General features: G+C 31.8%; 1 protein-coding gene across 2 annotated transcripts in view; it reads left to right on the forward strand.

Moving 5' to 3' along the window:
• LOC137924825 (ribosomal protein S6 kinase alpha-5-like) overlaps positions 1-16,678 on the forward strand; it is a 130,109-nt gene that overhangs the window by 2,676 nt on the left and 110,755 nt on the right. Inside the window, exon 1 of one of the 2 annotated variants that reach the window (XM_068768199.1) lies at positions 12,063-13,181. The exons of the other annotated variant lie outside the window; for it this stretch is intronic. Within the exon in view, the coding sequence (XP_068624300.1) occupies positions 12,740-13,181 (442 nt within the window). The 5' untranslated portion in view covers positions 12,063-12,739. Of the gene's footprint in view, positions 1-12,062; positions 13,182-16,678 lie in introns of those variants that run through there. 2 annotated transcript variants of the gene reach the window in all.

Raw genomic sequence — 16,678 nt, forward strand, 5'->3', positions numbered from 1 at the left:
AAACGAACATAGCCACACAAATTGTCAATGGTCAGCAAGCCACGTGGTTTGCAGAGCATATGGTCGCAGAGGGTCAATGTTTTAAGGTAAAGATAACGGACCGACAAACGCTACGAATGAAGTCAACCCATAAATTGTAGTGACGTCATTTTTAAGGTCGTTAGAAGACGCTGGATGCGAATATACGTCCAACAGTGGACGTTTTACGGCTGACATGATAATAATAAAATTTATTTATTCATTTATAAGGTTTTTGTTTACAAAAGTTGGTCTCATTTCATGCATAGGTTTTCTATTATATTGCTTTTAATTCTAAATAAGTATGTGTATAAAATTTAAAAGCTTTACTGTAGAGTTAGCTCTGGTAGAAGTTATTGAAAAGTCGCATTTAAATAAAAAAATATAATGTAACACATTACAGAGTATTTATACAGGATGATTGGAAATAGTTGCTAAAGTTTAAAGGCTTTTTCCTGATAATTGAAGGGATGATAAAATAATCCTAAAGGTTATTACACTACTAAACTAAGAAATATATGGATTTTTCTGACAAACATCTTGTATTATCATTGACAAACGAAATAAAAAATATGTACATATGTATTTTTAAGACTATGTAAAATCTAATAATGTTCAGCGATTCGATGCATATTAAAATATTGCTAGATGTGAAAACGCCTTATTACAAACCTAGTTGGTATTTGCTAACTTCAGTTAAAATCGATGAATTTTCAAAACTTTCTTATACCTCTTCCACTCTTTAAAGTAATCTTTTATGAACTGAAAAGATACACGATCACCCAATAGACGCCCTCTGCAAAACATAGACATCTCCGAGAGAGCGCCACAATGATTTCCCTCAACCTTGACTATGTCATCGATCTTCCTAATGGAGGACCACGCCGCTTCTACAAGTTCGTGGTAGCCTCTCGATAACTCTTCAGCCGTCGGTGGCACGAGCACGTCCATCACCTACCTAAACAATATTTACTGATCTAACGCATGTTGCTTTAAAAGCCCAATCGACAAATGAGCTAAGCTAATCAATAGAATTCGCTTTTATATCTCGAATAATCAAAATATATTTCAGGGTGATTACTTTATATCTATCGTTTGTCGTCAAATGTCTGACAGCAAGGCCGGTTCTTTTAATATACTCTCTAGTTTTTGCGGAAAAAAATGTTAATTTAACACATTTCCCCAGAATTTCATTTCTCCTGTTGATAATAATCGTTTTCGTTAAATATTACAAAGATTTCTTATGATAACATTTTTAAGTTTCTCAAAAAGGGTACACGTGAAATAATTACAAAATATTAAAAATAGGATACAAAACAATGTGTATCTTAAGTCCACGGATACCTTTTTTCTAAATAGACGATATTTAAGCAACATCGGACAATCCTTTGAGTAGTCGATGTGGGTGCCAGGGGTGTCAAACCCGCGGCCCGCCGGCGGCATTGCATGCACATTTTTGCAGCCCAATCAATGTATTCATAGTGTCAATTTTGAAACTATTCTGGGCTAATAAAATTTCTTAAGAAATAGGAAAGAGTTTGTAGTGTAAAAGGTTTAGTTTGTAGTGTAAAGGCAAAGCATTTGATCACTGTCTCGAATGATGTTAAGCGATGATGATGATAGAAGAATAAAAATAAAATACTGAAAAAAATTGTAAGCTAAGTTGCGGTTATAGATTGAGATAGGGGTACGAGAGGCCCCCAAAGGGGGGGAGGGGAGTGCTATAAAAAAATAAAACGAAAAAGGCAAGACGAGGTCTTTGATAGTATGTACTTGGCTAGAAGAGTTGAGATGACTTGACATATAGGTGTCGAAGTATCAGAACGTTAACTGTATAAATGTTAATTAAAATGTATCAGTCAAAATAAAAATATATGTTTTCATGAACATTGATGTTTTCTTTGCGGGCCACCTAATGTTAAGTTTTTAAGTTTAACAACTATGATGTAAAACAAAGGAAGCATTAACAGAAGACAAAGAACTAATACCTAAAATTATACCTTGATCTATTTCTCGCAAAAGTTCGGCATCTCAAAGTGTTCGCAAGCCCGCATGGTATTTTTATTGCCTTTCGCGTAATCACTTCTTATATTGTATTTCGCTACAAACCTTTTTTGAATAGTCTTATTTTGGTCTGTTTTTGTTAAATGTGTATTCAAGAAATTTAGTTTTTTTTAAGCTGTGCCCGTAGCGAATACCTATAGATAAAAAATATTTAAAGAAAAAAAAATAACTAGAGCTAATTGCAATACCTAAGCTGGTAATTCTTTTCAGATTCCTAAGGAACCCTAGAGTGTATGTATTAAAAAGAGGGCCGCCCTCATCGCTCAACTAGCTCTAATACACTTAATTATAAAAGCCAATAAGTCTAACCATTCTTTAACTTAAAACTACAATGTCTGCTAGGGAACTATCTTATATTTCTTCGTAGCTGAGACGTTTAAATAGTGAAAAGAATACTAGATAAGTTCCCGGAATGACAAAAAACCTGATTACGAAGATATCAATGTTCGTTTTAGGTTTATAAAGAAAGAAATACGGAAATGATTTAATTATATCTATCACGTGCATGGCTACTAATTATTGTTTTATTAGTTATAGGTGTAAAAGCTTTATAGAGGCATATTTGATTTGCTGTCAATTAATGTACGGTAAGAAAACCGAATCTAAACTTTGTGTATTAATTATATAGAATTGCCGCTACTCACAAACAAGTTTCCAGACAGATAGGCAGTAGTTTCCTCTGCGTACCATAACACCATACTGCGATCGACTACTTAAACTTAAGATCCCTCTAGCGTTAAAATCGGGGAGGAGTCAAAAGCCTGCCTGATAAGCGAAAAAGACACCAAACAGTCATTCATCACCCTCTGCAAAAAAATCGTAAAAAATGCTATAGAAAGAAATAAAACGTAAATATTGCAAATAAATAGATAATGAAGACAAAATAAGAGCAAAATAATATACAGTACTGTGATATAAAATAACAATGTTATTATGAAAATGTAAAAAGAAAAAAGGAATGAATGAAAGGTGATACAGAGCAAAAGGGAAAGACAGCAGAATTGTGGCATGAAAGAATAGACCGAAAGACAATGTGAAGTATGAAAGAAGAGAAAGTAAATAATAAAAAATTATGTGAATAATTAAATTTGCCCGTAAAGTCCCTGTCCCACAAAAGATAGGGGGTACGAGAGGCCCCCAATAGCAGGGGTTATTTAAAAAAAAAAACTTAAGATCCCACCTAAACCAAAGATCCATGGAAGAGGTCTATGCCTTACAGTGGGCGTCTATAGGCTGAAAAAACGACGACCACAAAATAACCAAAAAATTTTTATAGTAAGAATTTTCTGTGTTTAGGTTAGTACATATAAAAATTATTATTGATAACTGTGTCCTTTCAGAAATTGCATTGACAGAAGTTATTAAACTCGCATTCAAATAGAATGGATAAAATAATGTTACATATTGCAGAGTGAGATCTCTTAATACAGGGTGATAGGAAATAGGTGTAAAAGTTTTAGTTTTTTTTTTCTGATAATTGATCTCTCACCCTTTTAAGAGAATTTGTTACAAGGTTTAAAATCACCATATTTGTCTTTTCCCTTCAAACTATGTAAACGGGTTTTTATAACAAATATCTCGTATCATAACAAACGAAATAAAATATACATACACATATTTCTTAGATTTTATAAAAAATCTAATAACATTCATTTTTTTATTTTATAGTACATCTACAGCGTAAAAACAAATAAATAAAAGAATTAATCTTAGAACTAGTGAATATGTTAACGGTAGATGTGTACAAAGCCTTCATTTAAATAAGGAACAACAAAAAATTATTCTAATTGAATATAAGCACCAAGCAACTGTATATTTTTAACAATTGCGTATTTTAATATTCGATGCGTTTCTAAGATTTTCATATTCGCTAATTAGTACAAGCAAGTGCTTTGATTTAAAGGAAAAAATTGTCCGCCATTTTGTTTTGACGGGATGAAAAAAAAATTACGATGTCTCGTTGATACGCTTCCGTAAATGTCGGAACAACAGTGACCGGACATTTTGCGTAAATATAAGTCATATAAGATATATTACTATCGATATTGATATAATTAAATAATTCAGTATGTTATCAGTTATTCGTTTAATTACCATAAAGTACTGTAGTAAGTCGTTATTACTGGCATTTTTTACCGCCTACTATTTAACTTCATTTAGAATCATGCTATTTTAGTTTCTTTTTCTTTTTTATTCATTTATTCAACTGTGACGGCGTTTGTATAAACCTAAGAGGTTTCTTGTGTTATCCCATTATCATCAACATCTCAGCTGTATAACATCCACTGTTGGACAAGGGCCTCTCCCACTGGTTTCCAATAGTACTCGTTAGAAGCGGCCTGCTTCTAGTGTCTTCCAAAAATAAGGAAGATAAAATTCCTTAATACAACATTAAAACTTTTAACAGAACTCTTATAAATGGTCAACATATTATTTTTTAATCAATTTTATTTCGACTCTGCTTTTTAAAATGTTATGCTTCTGGAAAAAAAGCAGAAAGAAACGCCTCAACACACATCTTTTAATAAAATTTAGCAATACAGACTTATAAATGTACACTAAATCAAATATAGCATAAACGAAATCAAAATAATCAAGCGACATCATTACCAAAGATTCTTATCATTTTAATATTCGATAAGACCAGGAGCGACCAACCATTTTAATCAAAGGCCAATTTAAAATTAAAATTTCTTTGGCGGGCCGCACATAAACTAACACATATTTATATAGACAAAGCTTCATTTATTATAAACATTAGAATAAATAATAAACAAATCAAGTAGATATTTCTCGTACAAATTTTAATGCAAAATGTAAAATCAAACGTGAAAAAAAACCTTTATTTTTCGATATAAGTAGATTATTATTAAGTTGAAATTGATAGTGTAACTACATGTTTGTAGCTTTCTAACCGTGCATCACTGTCTTGATCTATGGTAATTTTTGATTTATTATGACTAATTTTTATAACAATATAATGATGAGAGATGATAAATCAAATAAATTAAATTTTAGGAATACTTAGCGCGCCGCAAAAGCATGTTTAACAGTTCGCGTGTTGCTAAGTCCTCGTTAAAACTTTAACAAGGCCACAAATCAGTTCGAGGATAGACTTTTCAGTAATATTATCAAAGTTAATCTTAAATTAAAGAACTGTAGATAAACGTAAAACTTTTATGTAAGATATACGATCTTCACAAGTATGTCTACTCTCCTCTCTAGATCTCCTTTCTGTATCACCACTCCAGAACCTTAAGCACTCGGCGTACATCGGTTCTGGGCGCTATGGACTCTCCGCTGATACTTTCACTTGTCAATCGGCTGACCTATGACAGTTACGTTCCTCTAGATATCTCATTTCTGACTCGATCCCGTGAAGAATCTGGAACATAGCCCTCGTCATGGCTTCTAGAGTAGCTGTACGCTTGGTAAAGAATCCCAGAGACCAAGTTATAATTCTGTAAGCTATTACTGAGATCACTATATAAAACTGAGATCGTACACTTTTGTCTTCGTAATGTTAAATAAATAAAATAAAAAAACATTACTGTATTAACGCTGTCAACAGTAGTACATCGTGACCTTCCACACCATCTAAGGCTTGTACTTTGCATAAATATTTTGTGAGCATCTATTTTTATAATCAGGCAGTCAAATCTTTTTCGTATCTAATTAATTGGTCATTGCTACCAAGAATTAATTCACTGTGCTTACTATATATATAATAAGATCATTAAAACTTGACCGCAAGATCTCTAGGTATAAACGTAATCGGTAACAAGAAATGTTGGAATTGGTTTATTGATTTTCCGTCCAATGCGGCTTTCTAGGCCCAAAGCTCTTCGCTAAAAAACTTACTTTTGAATTATTTCTGCTGAAACAATGTGAGTTATTAAATCACATTCAAATTCAATTTCGATTTGACGAAGAAACGTTTGTGACGGTGTGGGTGGTAATAAATTGTTCTTTATTTTATTTTTAATGTTAATACGTCTTGTGGATAGATGTATACTTTGTAAAAGATAGTCAATAAATAAAAAAGAAATTTGTAGTTTTTTAATTGTAGAAAACTCTTCGAATAATGAGACAAAGGTCAGGAATTGTATTTTTAGTGTCATTCTTAAAAAGATTTGATATCATTTCTTAGCAAAAGAATTCAGCATATCAGCAGTAAGACGTCCACTGCTGGACATGGATGCGGCTTGTGTTTGTCGGTCCAACCTGTAGGCGGACGTTCTGCCTTGCGCTTGCCGGTTCGTAGCCTCCATCCCCGAACCTTAAGGCTCGCGGCCATATGTTTTGCGAGATATATGGGAATTAAATTTATTTTAAAATATTTCAAGATGTCAAAACGCCTAGTTACAAAACTAGCTGGCTATTGCTGGTAAAAAATACGGGTTTTGTCATAAATTACGCCCCTTAAAATCAATAAATTTTCGAAAGTTTCACTTACCTATTTCACTTTTTAAATGTAGTTTTTTTACGAACCGAATACGCAACACATTGTATCATTTTTATTCATAAGTAGGTACTTGAACAGATCTTACTATAAAATGTTGCTGTTCTGTCGCATACCAGAAGAAGGTTTATCTTTTTTGTTTTTCACATAGATTAACCGTCTTCTTAGCTTCCCTAAATTAAATTTAGGAAGGTCTCCCCGATAGGTGATTGACGTTCAAGTACCACACCATTACCCGATAGACGCCCTCCTCTGCCAGACATAGCCCCCCCCCCCATCCCCCGGGCCACGATGACATCTTTTGGCCTTGACTGTCACCGGTCGTCCTAATGGAGAGCCACGCCGCTTCTACCAGGTCACGACCTGATAACACATCACCACATGATAACTTTTCGGCTGAACGGCCGTCGGTAACACGAGAACGTCGGTCATCTACCTAAACATATTTTAACGATCTTACCAATGCTGTTTTGAAAGCCCGATCCAGAAATGAGTTGATTTTCGTTCCTGACTTACTAAAATCCTACAACAGGTTATAGAAACGTTTCTCTGTTATATCTCAAATAAACTAAACATATTTCACGATAACCACTTTATGTATTGAAATAGTCTTGGTAATTAAAACTGTTTTCTTATTAGGTCCTATTAGAAATCGTAAGGGTAGGTTTATCAACAGTACGTGCACGTCCAAGGTCTGAAATGATTATGATGAAGAATTCCATACTGTACTCTGTAAGACCAAAGATAATATGATTATATTTAATCGTAATGCTTTATGGTATATGATATATTTTGTTTGATAATATACTAACACGTCTATTTTGGTTTTGTTTGACGTCAAATGTTTGATAGCAAGGGCAGTTGTTTTAATGAAGTAGAAAATTGATTTTTGAACAGTTTTCCTCGTTATTTCATTCTTTATGTCTAAAATAATTGTTGTTGTTTGTTATTGAGAATATTTTTTTAAGTTTAATAATTACAAGTTGACATTGAAAAGAGTATACAAAACAATGCGTATCTTAAGTCCTCAGATGTCTTTTTGTGGATAGACGATGTTTAATAAACGTTGTAAAGTTAAGTTTTTAAGTTGAAAAGGGAGCATTAACTGAAAACAAAAGAATTTCTTAGAATCATATCATAATCTATTTCTCGCAAAAGTTCGGCGTTTCAAAGTGTTCGCAAGCCCGCATGCTATGTTTATTGCCTTTCACGTAATCACTTCTTATATTGTATTTCGCTACAAACCTTTTTTAAACAGTTTTATTTTGGTCTATTCTTCTTTAATATGTATTCAAGGAATTTTTTAAGTTGCGCCCGTAGCAAATAAATTTTGCTTGATTATTATTATTTTTGTTATAACATTCATTTGAACAATTGCATACTAAAACTTATTTCTTTGTTCGTATTAACTTCAAATAAAAATTATAGGTAATACGAAAATAATGTAATAAACGGTTATTGATATTGTTAAAATAAATAATAAAAACTTATGTATAGTAAATGGCACATTTTAATATAATCAGTACGTACAAGTTGATTTGTTGTAGATATATAAGCTTTAAAGTAGTACCCTACTTCGAATGTGATAGGCCAATAACATCTGGTAGTACAGTCGGCAGAGACATAATAATAATTATTAATTTTAAAATAGAAAATTATTACTAATTTTGAAATTTCAACTCGTATTTCTTATTTTGAAAACGTGTTTTCTAACTGTATTACTGTATTTTCGAAACCATATGGTGTCGTCGTCGTCGTTTCTGCTTATAGATGCCCACTGCAAGACTTAGGCCTCCTACAAATATATTAATCGGTTGATATACCATAATCGCCACGCATGGCAGGCAGGCCGGCGATCGGATTGTGGTATTATGGTAGGTACAGGACATTGCTGCTCATTCTCTAGAAACTTTAAGATTATTTAATAAACAAAGTAAGAGTTATATGCATCCCGGAAAACAAACCCTCGATCTACGATCGCAAGTCTAAATACTCTAAAGTTTAACTACCACTGCTCGGACTGGTATACCATAGATTAATTGAAAATGGGCTATACGTTCGCCTTTTTACACCTAAAATCAATTATCCTGTATAATTATCGTTGTATACGATGATCTAATCCAGAGTTCTCCAAACTCTTTTGTGTCGTAGACCCCTTGTCATGTTTTTCCGTGTTGGGTAGACACCCTACTTACCTGATATTGATTTCCTGTAAATATCTAACTAGTGAAGTTTAGTGTTAAAAACTTAAATAAAAAACACATATTAATTTATACATTCATTAATTGAATTTAAATTAAAACTACTCAAAATAAAATTTTGTATCTGTTATGTAAAATATACGTATCATATTAATAATTTTTTACTTCATAGGTACTTTTATAAATAATGTAAACGTTTTGATATTATAAGATAGTATGATGTAAGTAAATAGGTACTATCAGTGTTTGTGTTGAGATCCACTATTGTGGACCGACATTTTCACTTCATGGACCCCTAATTTTTTTTTGCTGACGTAGACCCCTTGCAGGTTGTCATAGACCCATAGGGGTCGATATAGACCACTTTGGGAATCACTGATCTAATCATTACTATGTAGTTCTTTTTAAAAATCGGTCAGCGAAAGTTTTACTGTCAATAACGGTCAGTCTATTAAACAAAACTCATTGTAACGGTTAACGATTGCCGGTGATGTCATTACGAAAGTAAATTCGGCAATGTTGATTACAGCTGTGAGACGCAGTAACTTAATAGTTATATGTATAAATAAATTTTATTATTTAACATTTCTACAACTTATGTTATATCAGTTTTAGTGCCTAGCATTCTCTACCAGTCAAATCAAATATATATACGAAACTATAATGTCACCAAGTCATATGTAAAAGTTTCATTGTAATTTTAAATAGAAATTTTATATTTTTTACCTTTGAAGCGCTGGGTCTTTGATGGTTGTAGATAATTGGCGTCTGAAATAAAGGGTTTTATTATATCATATGCCAAATAAATCATCATCGACATCATTTTTCTCCTGAACGTAGGCCTACCTCTTAGATTTCCAATAAGACCTGGAGGAAGCAGCCCTTGACCAGACCTTGTTATGTCGGCAGACGCTGGTTGACTACTTTGTGGGTGGAGGGTCGCTGCCGGTCTGTGTTCCAGAACCTTATGAGACACACGTTACCGTATAATATATATGAAAATATATCTAGGCGTTATGAGATTAAGATGTAAGTTCTAGAGCACATGCAAAAGCCTTGTACGGCGAATGTCATCTCTTCATTAATAATTCGCGTATCTCTAATAATCTTAAGAATTTCTCTGTAGCGGCAACAAGCTATCAATAATCGATTGTTTTGAAAACATTCGACCAATGGGACGTGATACTTTTTGCTTTTCTACTATAAACGCGAAGGTTACCTCTACTTCCGCGATTTCAGAACAATCTTCCGTGTTCCCGCGACTGAGTGTTGCCAGGAAAAAGATTTTGCCTAAATTTGAGGAGTGTAAATTTTACCTTTTAAATAGACAGTATTGAAATAAAAAAAAAACAAAATTGAAAGAAGGCATTATACAAACTAAAATATGTTCAAGTAGCAATGAGAAGGCCACATAGTTCGCAGAACAGTGCCTGAAGCTTTAAGGTTCTGGAGTGGAGACCAAAGACCCGCGAGCTTGGAGTAGGATGTTCACCCAAAAGATGGATGAACGACTAAAGTCGCTGGATACGGGCCGTATGCTTTAATTCGAAAGTAAAAAAGTTAATTTAAGAATATTCTTGTGCTAGTCCAGTATTTTTCAAACGCTTCCCTATGTAACATATATTTTTTATATTAAAGCGAAAGCCTTAAACTCAAGAGTCCACTTTCGAATTTCCCCCCTGTCGGGCGTGGGTTCTACATTAGGAAACACAATCTTAGACTGTATAGACTTAGACTGTATACGCTTCCAAAATCGAATTGGACTAACATAAGAAAATGACCAATATTAAGCCACTTCCGGACATGCAGTGGTAGTCGTGCTGACTGCGTGTGCGGAAGTGGCTAAATAATGGTCCTTTTCTTACTTAGGATGGACTTTCGCGAGGTAACGCCTGATTCCATTAAATATTTGGACTAGCATGTTTATACTCTGTATTTTGATACACTCCTAAGTTAAATTATACATTGTCATTTAACTAAAATATCACTGTAAATATAAAATACTCTATTATCTTACATTGTCTTGTTTATATTTAACAAGCTGTCAATCTTCTACTTCTCGTTTACTATTTTAACATGCTAAAAAATATTTGGTCAAGTCTTATATATATTTTGTTTAGATGTGCATGTTTATAATAATTGTCATTTCAACCTCTATTAGATGACTTATGATTTCAAAGATGTTATCGTGAAGAGTCTGTATATAAACGAAAATCTCATATATAAAGATAGATTTAACGTTGAATATTTGTAGCATAATTAAGTCCAGGACAGTATATATACAGGCAAACATTTATATAAGTGCAATATTATATGAAATATTGGCTTGCTTAGTTTGCAGAGGTAAGTAACCCTTAGGAACCGTAAACAACGACTTCTATACTTTCCATCCAGTAATCAATTTGATGATATCATTAGTATGTCCCACATTAGTGAATAAATACCTTTTTTTCCGAAAGTACAATTGCTGTAAATAAAAGTTTTTAATTACATTATTTTAAAATGTAATTAATAATTGCGTCTGATACTGGTCACAATTATGTATCAATTAGTTAATAGTGTCGTAAACAATTTCAACATGTTTTAAATCTTGGCATTTTTGCAAATTACTTTGTTTTTATTTTATATTATTGCTAAATTGTTTACGAAATTCACTGTCCTTACTATATTTAATTGTTTCGTTAAAAATATGTGTGATATAGTTAATAATAATTATATTAAAATAATTAATTTCGTTATAGTATTAAAGAAGTGATAAAAGTATCTGGTATTATAACAATGTAATTAGCAAAAAGCCATTTAAAATTACAGATAAGGCAATTCAAAACGGTAACCATTTTAAACTCGAAGCTGGAGTTGAAAATGTAATTGAAATTCTTTCATACTTTTTTAAATTTCCTTCACTCGACGAGGTATCGAGAAAGAGATGAATACTTTAAAACTTCGGTTACACTCTTATATTTGCTGTCTTCTTCTGCTTGATAGATAAGCGATACCTTTGTCTCGTTTTGTTTACGTCCATGAAATGGTAACTACGTAGTACATGCGCAAACGAAAGCTAAAACGAATTACTTATGATTTTTTTGAAAAGGCTGTCAAAGAAATTTAAATATGAGGCGGATAAATAATAAAGAAATTCCTAAAACAGTTTACAATTAATGAAAAACAGGGCACTGTAAACGGGAGGGGTGATAGATTTGTCTGGTTATTTCACGTGTACTGTCTGGCCTCGTAAATCGCTATGTAGTGGGGGAACCTCCGCTCGCAAGTTGCACGGTTTCTATTTTGCGTTTCTCGCATTCAGTTACTTTAACGCGCTGAGTGGGACGTGTCATTCGCGCGAGCAGTTTAATTTATATTATTGTATTAATTGTTAATAGTAAATTTAGATTTTAGAACACAACCGGACCACTTATATGTAGTCAGTGATAAATAGAGCCTAAAAATAAATTTAATCAACGAGATAAAGTGAACGAAGGAGTGTGTAGTGAAGTATTTAGTAAATGCAAAAATCTGTATTTACATGATCATTTGTGCGAAATCAGACGACGAAGAGGCTGTGAATTTAATAAAGAAATAAAATTAAACCGTGTGATAAAACTAAATATTTGACATTTTAACTGTGTGAATATAGCCGCTTATGTTAGTTGTGTCGGTCGAATTACGCAGGCATGTCATAGTTTTCGTGTATATTACTGTTATATTGACATTCAATTCGGTCGGTTAATAGTCCGCAGCCGCGCCATCTGCAACGAGTCGTCCGAAGTGAAGTTCGCACGAGACACAGTGCGAGTTTGATTTGAGTACACTCGCAAAATTTTACGTGTCGTGTTTACTTTCGCTGGAGTAACGTTCCGAGTAGTTTAAAAAATAATTGACTTGAAAATTCTTAACTGTATACGTATATAGTTAATGACGGATAGGTAAAAAGTGAGAGTTGTCAAGCAACCGTTGCGGGACTGTGGGAGTCTACATGGTTTTGAGGGGTTAGACCATGGCGACCGCCGAAATGAGCTTGCCTGACAAGAAACCGGAACACGAGTCGGGATACTACGAAGGTAGCGACCAGGAGGGCAGCATGGAGTGTGGTTGCCCCTCTCCCGTTAGCTCAAGAAACTCTTCGCATTCGGCTAAACTGAAGCATCGCCATAGTGCCCATAAACATAAGAAGGTACACACCAAGAAGGCCCGCAACGATCACGTAAATGGGTGCATGAGTAATGGACACAAGGGTTCGAGTGTGAAAATCACGGACTGTTCTAGTTTACCATCAGTAAAGGATGTGGACAATGCTCTAGAAGTTGTGCCCGAAGCGGGGCCCAGCAGCAAGCGTAGCAGTTCCGTGGAGCTGATCGGTGGTACGGTGCCTGCTCCGGCCAGAGATTCCGTTGATTGGAACCTGGTGGATGCTAGTAAAATTAGGAAAAGAACTAAAGGTGAGTAATCATTCTAATTTTCTAGGTACCTCTAATAATTTTTCTTTTTTTACATAATATTTTTAAACCTTTTTTATAACCATGTGTAAATAGTAAAATACCAATAAAATTATATATTTAATGTAATGTAATAAAAGGAACTTCGTTCATAGCTTTTGATATACATTATTCACTAAAATTGCAAATGTTTAATAAATATTTGAAAAGATAGTGTTACAAAAAATTTTAATTATTTAAAATTTCCTTTTTGTACAAAAGATTCATAATTAGATCCATGAATGAAATTATGTGAAAATTTTGAAAAAGTACTTCTAAATAATTTATTAATTCTATCAAATGATTATACCATTTTTATGACAAACTAAAATTATCCAATATTAATATTTAAAAAGGACATTGAACGTAATATGTTATGTGCTCTAATAAATAATGTTCCAATTTTTACTGCAATGCATCTTGTTACATAATAAAGTCACAGAAACTTGTGACCAAATTTTTAAGGGTTTGTTAAAGAATACAGACTTTATTTTAACCTATTTCAGAGTGAGACTTTTAGTTAGATCTGGAAGATAAAAATGATTAATTAATTGACTCCCTATTTTTAGGATAAGTGAACAACTATTTTTATAATAATTTTATATTGAATATTTTATGCAGTAAAATTGTAATTTTATTTTTACATATACCTTCATTAAATTGTAACTAATTCACATTACTTATATTGTCTTGGCACTAAGGCAATTGGTGAAAGTTTTTATTATAAATGTCAGAATTTGAAATAATTGATTTTACATCAGATGATGTTACTCAAATATATGAATATATTATACTAGGTACTTTATATCTTTTTACTGATAATTACTTTCTACAACTTTTTAAATCTACCTGTCAAGGAGTTAATTAAATTTTATCGTTGTGCAGTAAAAAAATTAAAGAACAAAATATATTTAAAGTAACCAGTTAGAACTTTATAAATTTATGTAATTCATAACATAAAATTAATTTGAAATATTAAGATGTCTACATATAAATGATGGGGCCTTGCATAACAAATGGTTTTGTGTATTTTTAAAACTACCTTCTTTCATTTGTAAACATTAATATTAATGCAATTATATATTGCATTGTATATTACATATCACTTATAGATCAAACCAATTTCTATAAAGTAGTTGAGTAATGCATTGTTTATTCCAACTAAAGATTACTTCACATGAGAAAATATCTGCCCTGGGGTCACACCATTCTCCTTTACACTGGTCAAGTTTTGAAGTAAAAGTTAGTTTAAAACTTTGAAAACTGCATAAAAATGATTTTTCTGTTATTATTAATTTTTCTGTTAATTTCTACTTAACTAACTAATCTTAAAGATTTACACAAGAAAACATTATTCTTTATTTAAGAAATTATCAAAAATCTGTTTTAATCTTAGATTGGATATTTAAATAGCAGATATTGTACTCATTAAAAATGTGTGTTTAAAAAATTAAGGGCTGGGGAATATAATGTTTAAGCCAGTATATTTCAACCTTTTATGTGCCATACCCCACCTTAGCCTTTTCAAAATTCTTATACCTAACCATGTAACATATATATTTTTTTATATTAAAGCAAAAAGCTTAAATTTGTCTGAATCCAGTTTCAAATTACCTTCCTGTGGGGAGTGGACTCCATGTGAAGAAACATGTCTAAACAATCTTAACCTTACATTACTTTAAAAAGAACACTTAAAAAACTATATGATTAGAAATCTGTGGTAGGAATTATGTCTAACAGTGGATGTCCTACTTCTTAAATGATATTGTTCTATTACATTTTGTTAACCCAATAAGTGATTACTTGGTATAACAAATTTTAAATTATCTGCAAATCTAAATTTGTTATTAATGAGATGCTTTAATTGTTTCTATATTAATAAAACAACTCAACCAATATGTAATAAATACTTAATCATACATAGTAAAGAGTACTTTAAAGGACAGACTCATTTATCATATATGCATGTTATGCTCTTGAGTCTCCATATCTAGTGCAGTCACTTCATGGAGCATCTACTAAGCAATCCATTCTCTCTGTAGCCTCCAAATCTAATGAAAAGTAGAAGTTTTTATAGCTCCCCTGGTCCTGGAGCTTTGTTCCAAATGCCATTTGGGCAGCAGTGACAGTCTGGTTCACAGTATGTTATTAATTAAATTAAGGCACCTCAGTCCCGCTCCCTATCTCAAAGACAAAAACTCAGTCTTTGGTTAATTTCAATTTATTTGTTTAGTAATGGTACATCTTTATTCCGATAATTATTTTTTTACAATCAAAAAATTCTTATAACTTAAGCTTGTTAGTGTGATTTTTCACTTGTCATTGGTATAACCAGAAAACATATTTCACTTTAAATGTTACATATAATTTTCTAAAACAAGTTTTTTGTTACTGTTTTATAAGTTGTCAGTTTACTGTTATGTTAGATATGTATCTAGGTCATACTATAACCACAAAAACTGGAGATGTTTTACAATGGCATTATGTGTATATATTTTTTTTTATTTGAACATAAAACATTATGTACATGATTCTTTTACGATATTCCTAGTCCTAACATGTACTAGATCTAGTTGAATATGAATCCAGTCTGATGTTGAATTAATATTGTTCAATATCAGAAACATTATTCTTTGTATGTGAAACTTACATAATAATAAATCATCTACCTTACCTGAATATCATTATAAATTATATATAATTTTCTTAGTGTGACAATATTTGAAATTTATCTTTGAAGTAACAAGTAAAAGAGGCCAAATAACTGATAATGGGGCTTGTATGTTACCTTCTTCTTGAGATTTATTTGTATGATAACCTAACATAAACATTTGCAATTATTATATACAACATATAAAAAATTGTAAATACTTACAATTATTGATAAACTGTTCAAAGTTTGATTCAGTTTGTCTTAGGTACATTGAAAAAAGATATATAAATATTAAATTGGATATAAGTTATTAAAACTTCTGCATATTCTCATTAATAACAAGTTTACAACTGATAACCTAAATATATATTTAATTATCACTTTTTTCTATAGAGATATATAAATATCGATGTTACTATGTACCACTAAATATTATTTCTTTATATCCTTTAATAAATTTTTTTATTACAAATATAAATGAAATTACTTTAGAATATAGGGTGGAATATGACTTATTCACTATACACCTATTTCTGGTCACTTAATATAAAGTTATCTTTGAAATATGTTACATTAAATTAATTTTTCTTTTAGAATGTGACATGGCAAAAATTGAAATAGTCTGCCAGAGCAGATAGTAAACCAAAATTAATTTTGATATTTAGTAATCAATATTAAAATAATCTTTCTTACTATATTTTCATTACTTTATTTAGTATGTCTAAAACAATTAATTTTTATATGGTTTGAACCATAACCATTTTCACAGCTAATAACCTGTATATGATAAATTAATATGGGTCTGTAT

The sequence above is a fragment of the Battus philenor genome, unplaced genomic scaffold, assembly GCF_028537555.1.
Source record: "Battus philenor isolate CCGP_79_NKW_IND1 unplaced genomic scaffold, ilBatPhil1.0.hap1 SCAF_25, whole genome shotgun sequence".
Classification (NCBI taxonomy): domain Eukaryota; kingdom Metazoa; phylum Arthropoda; class Insecta; order Lepidoptera; family Papilionidae; genus Battus; species Battus philenor.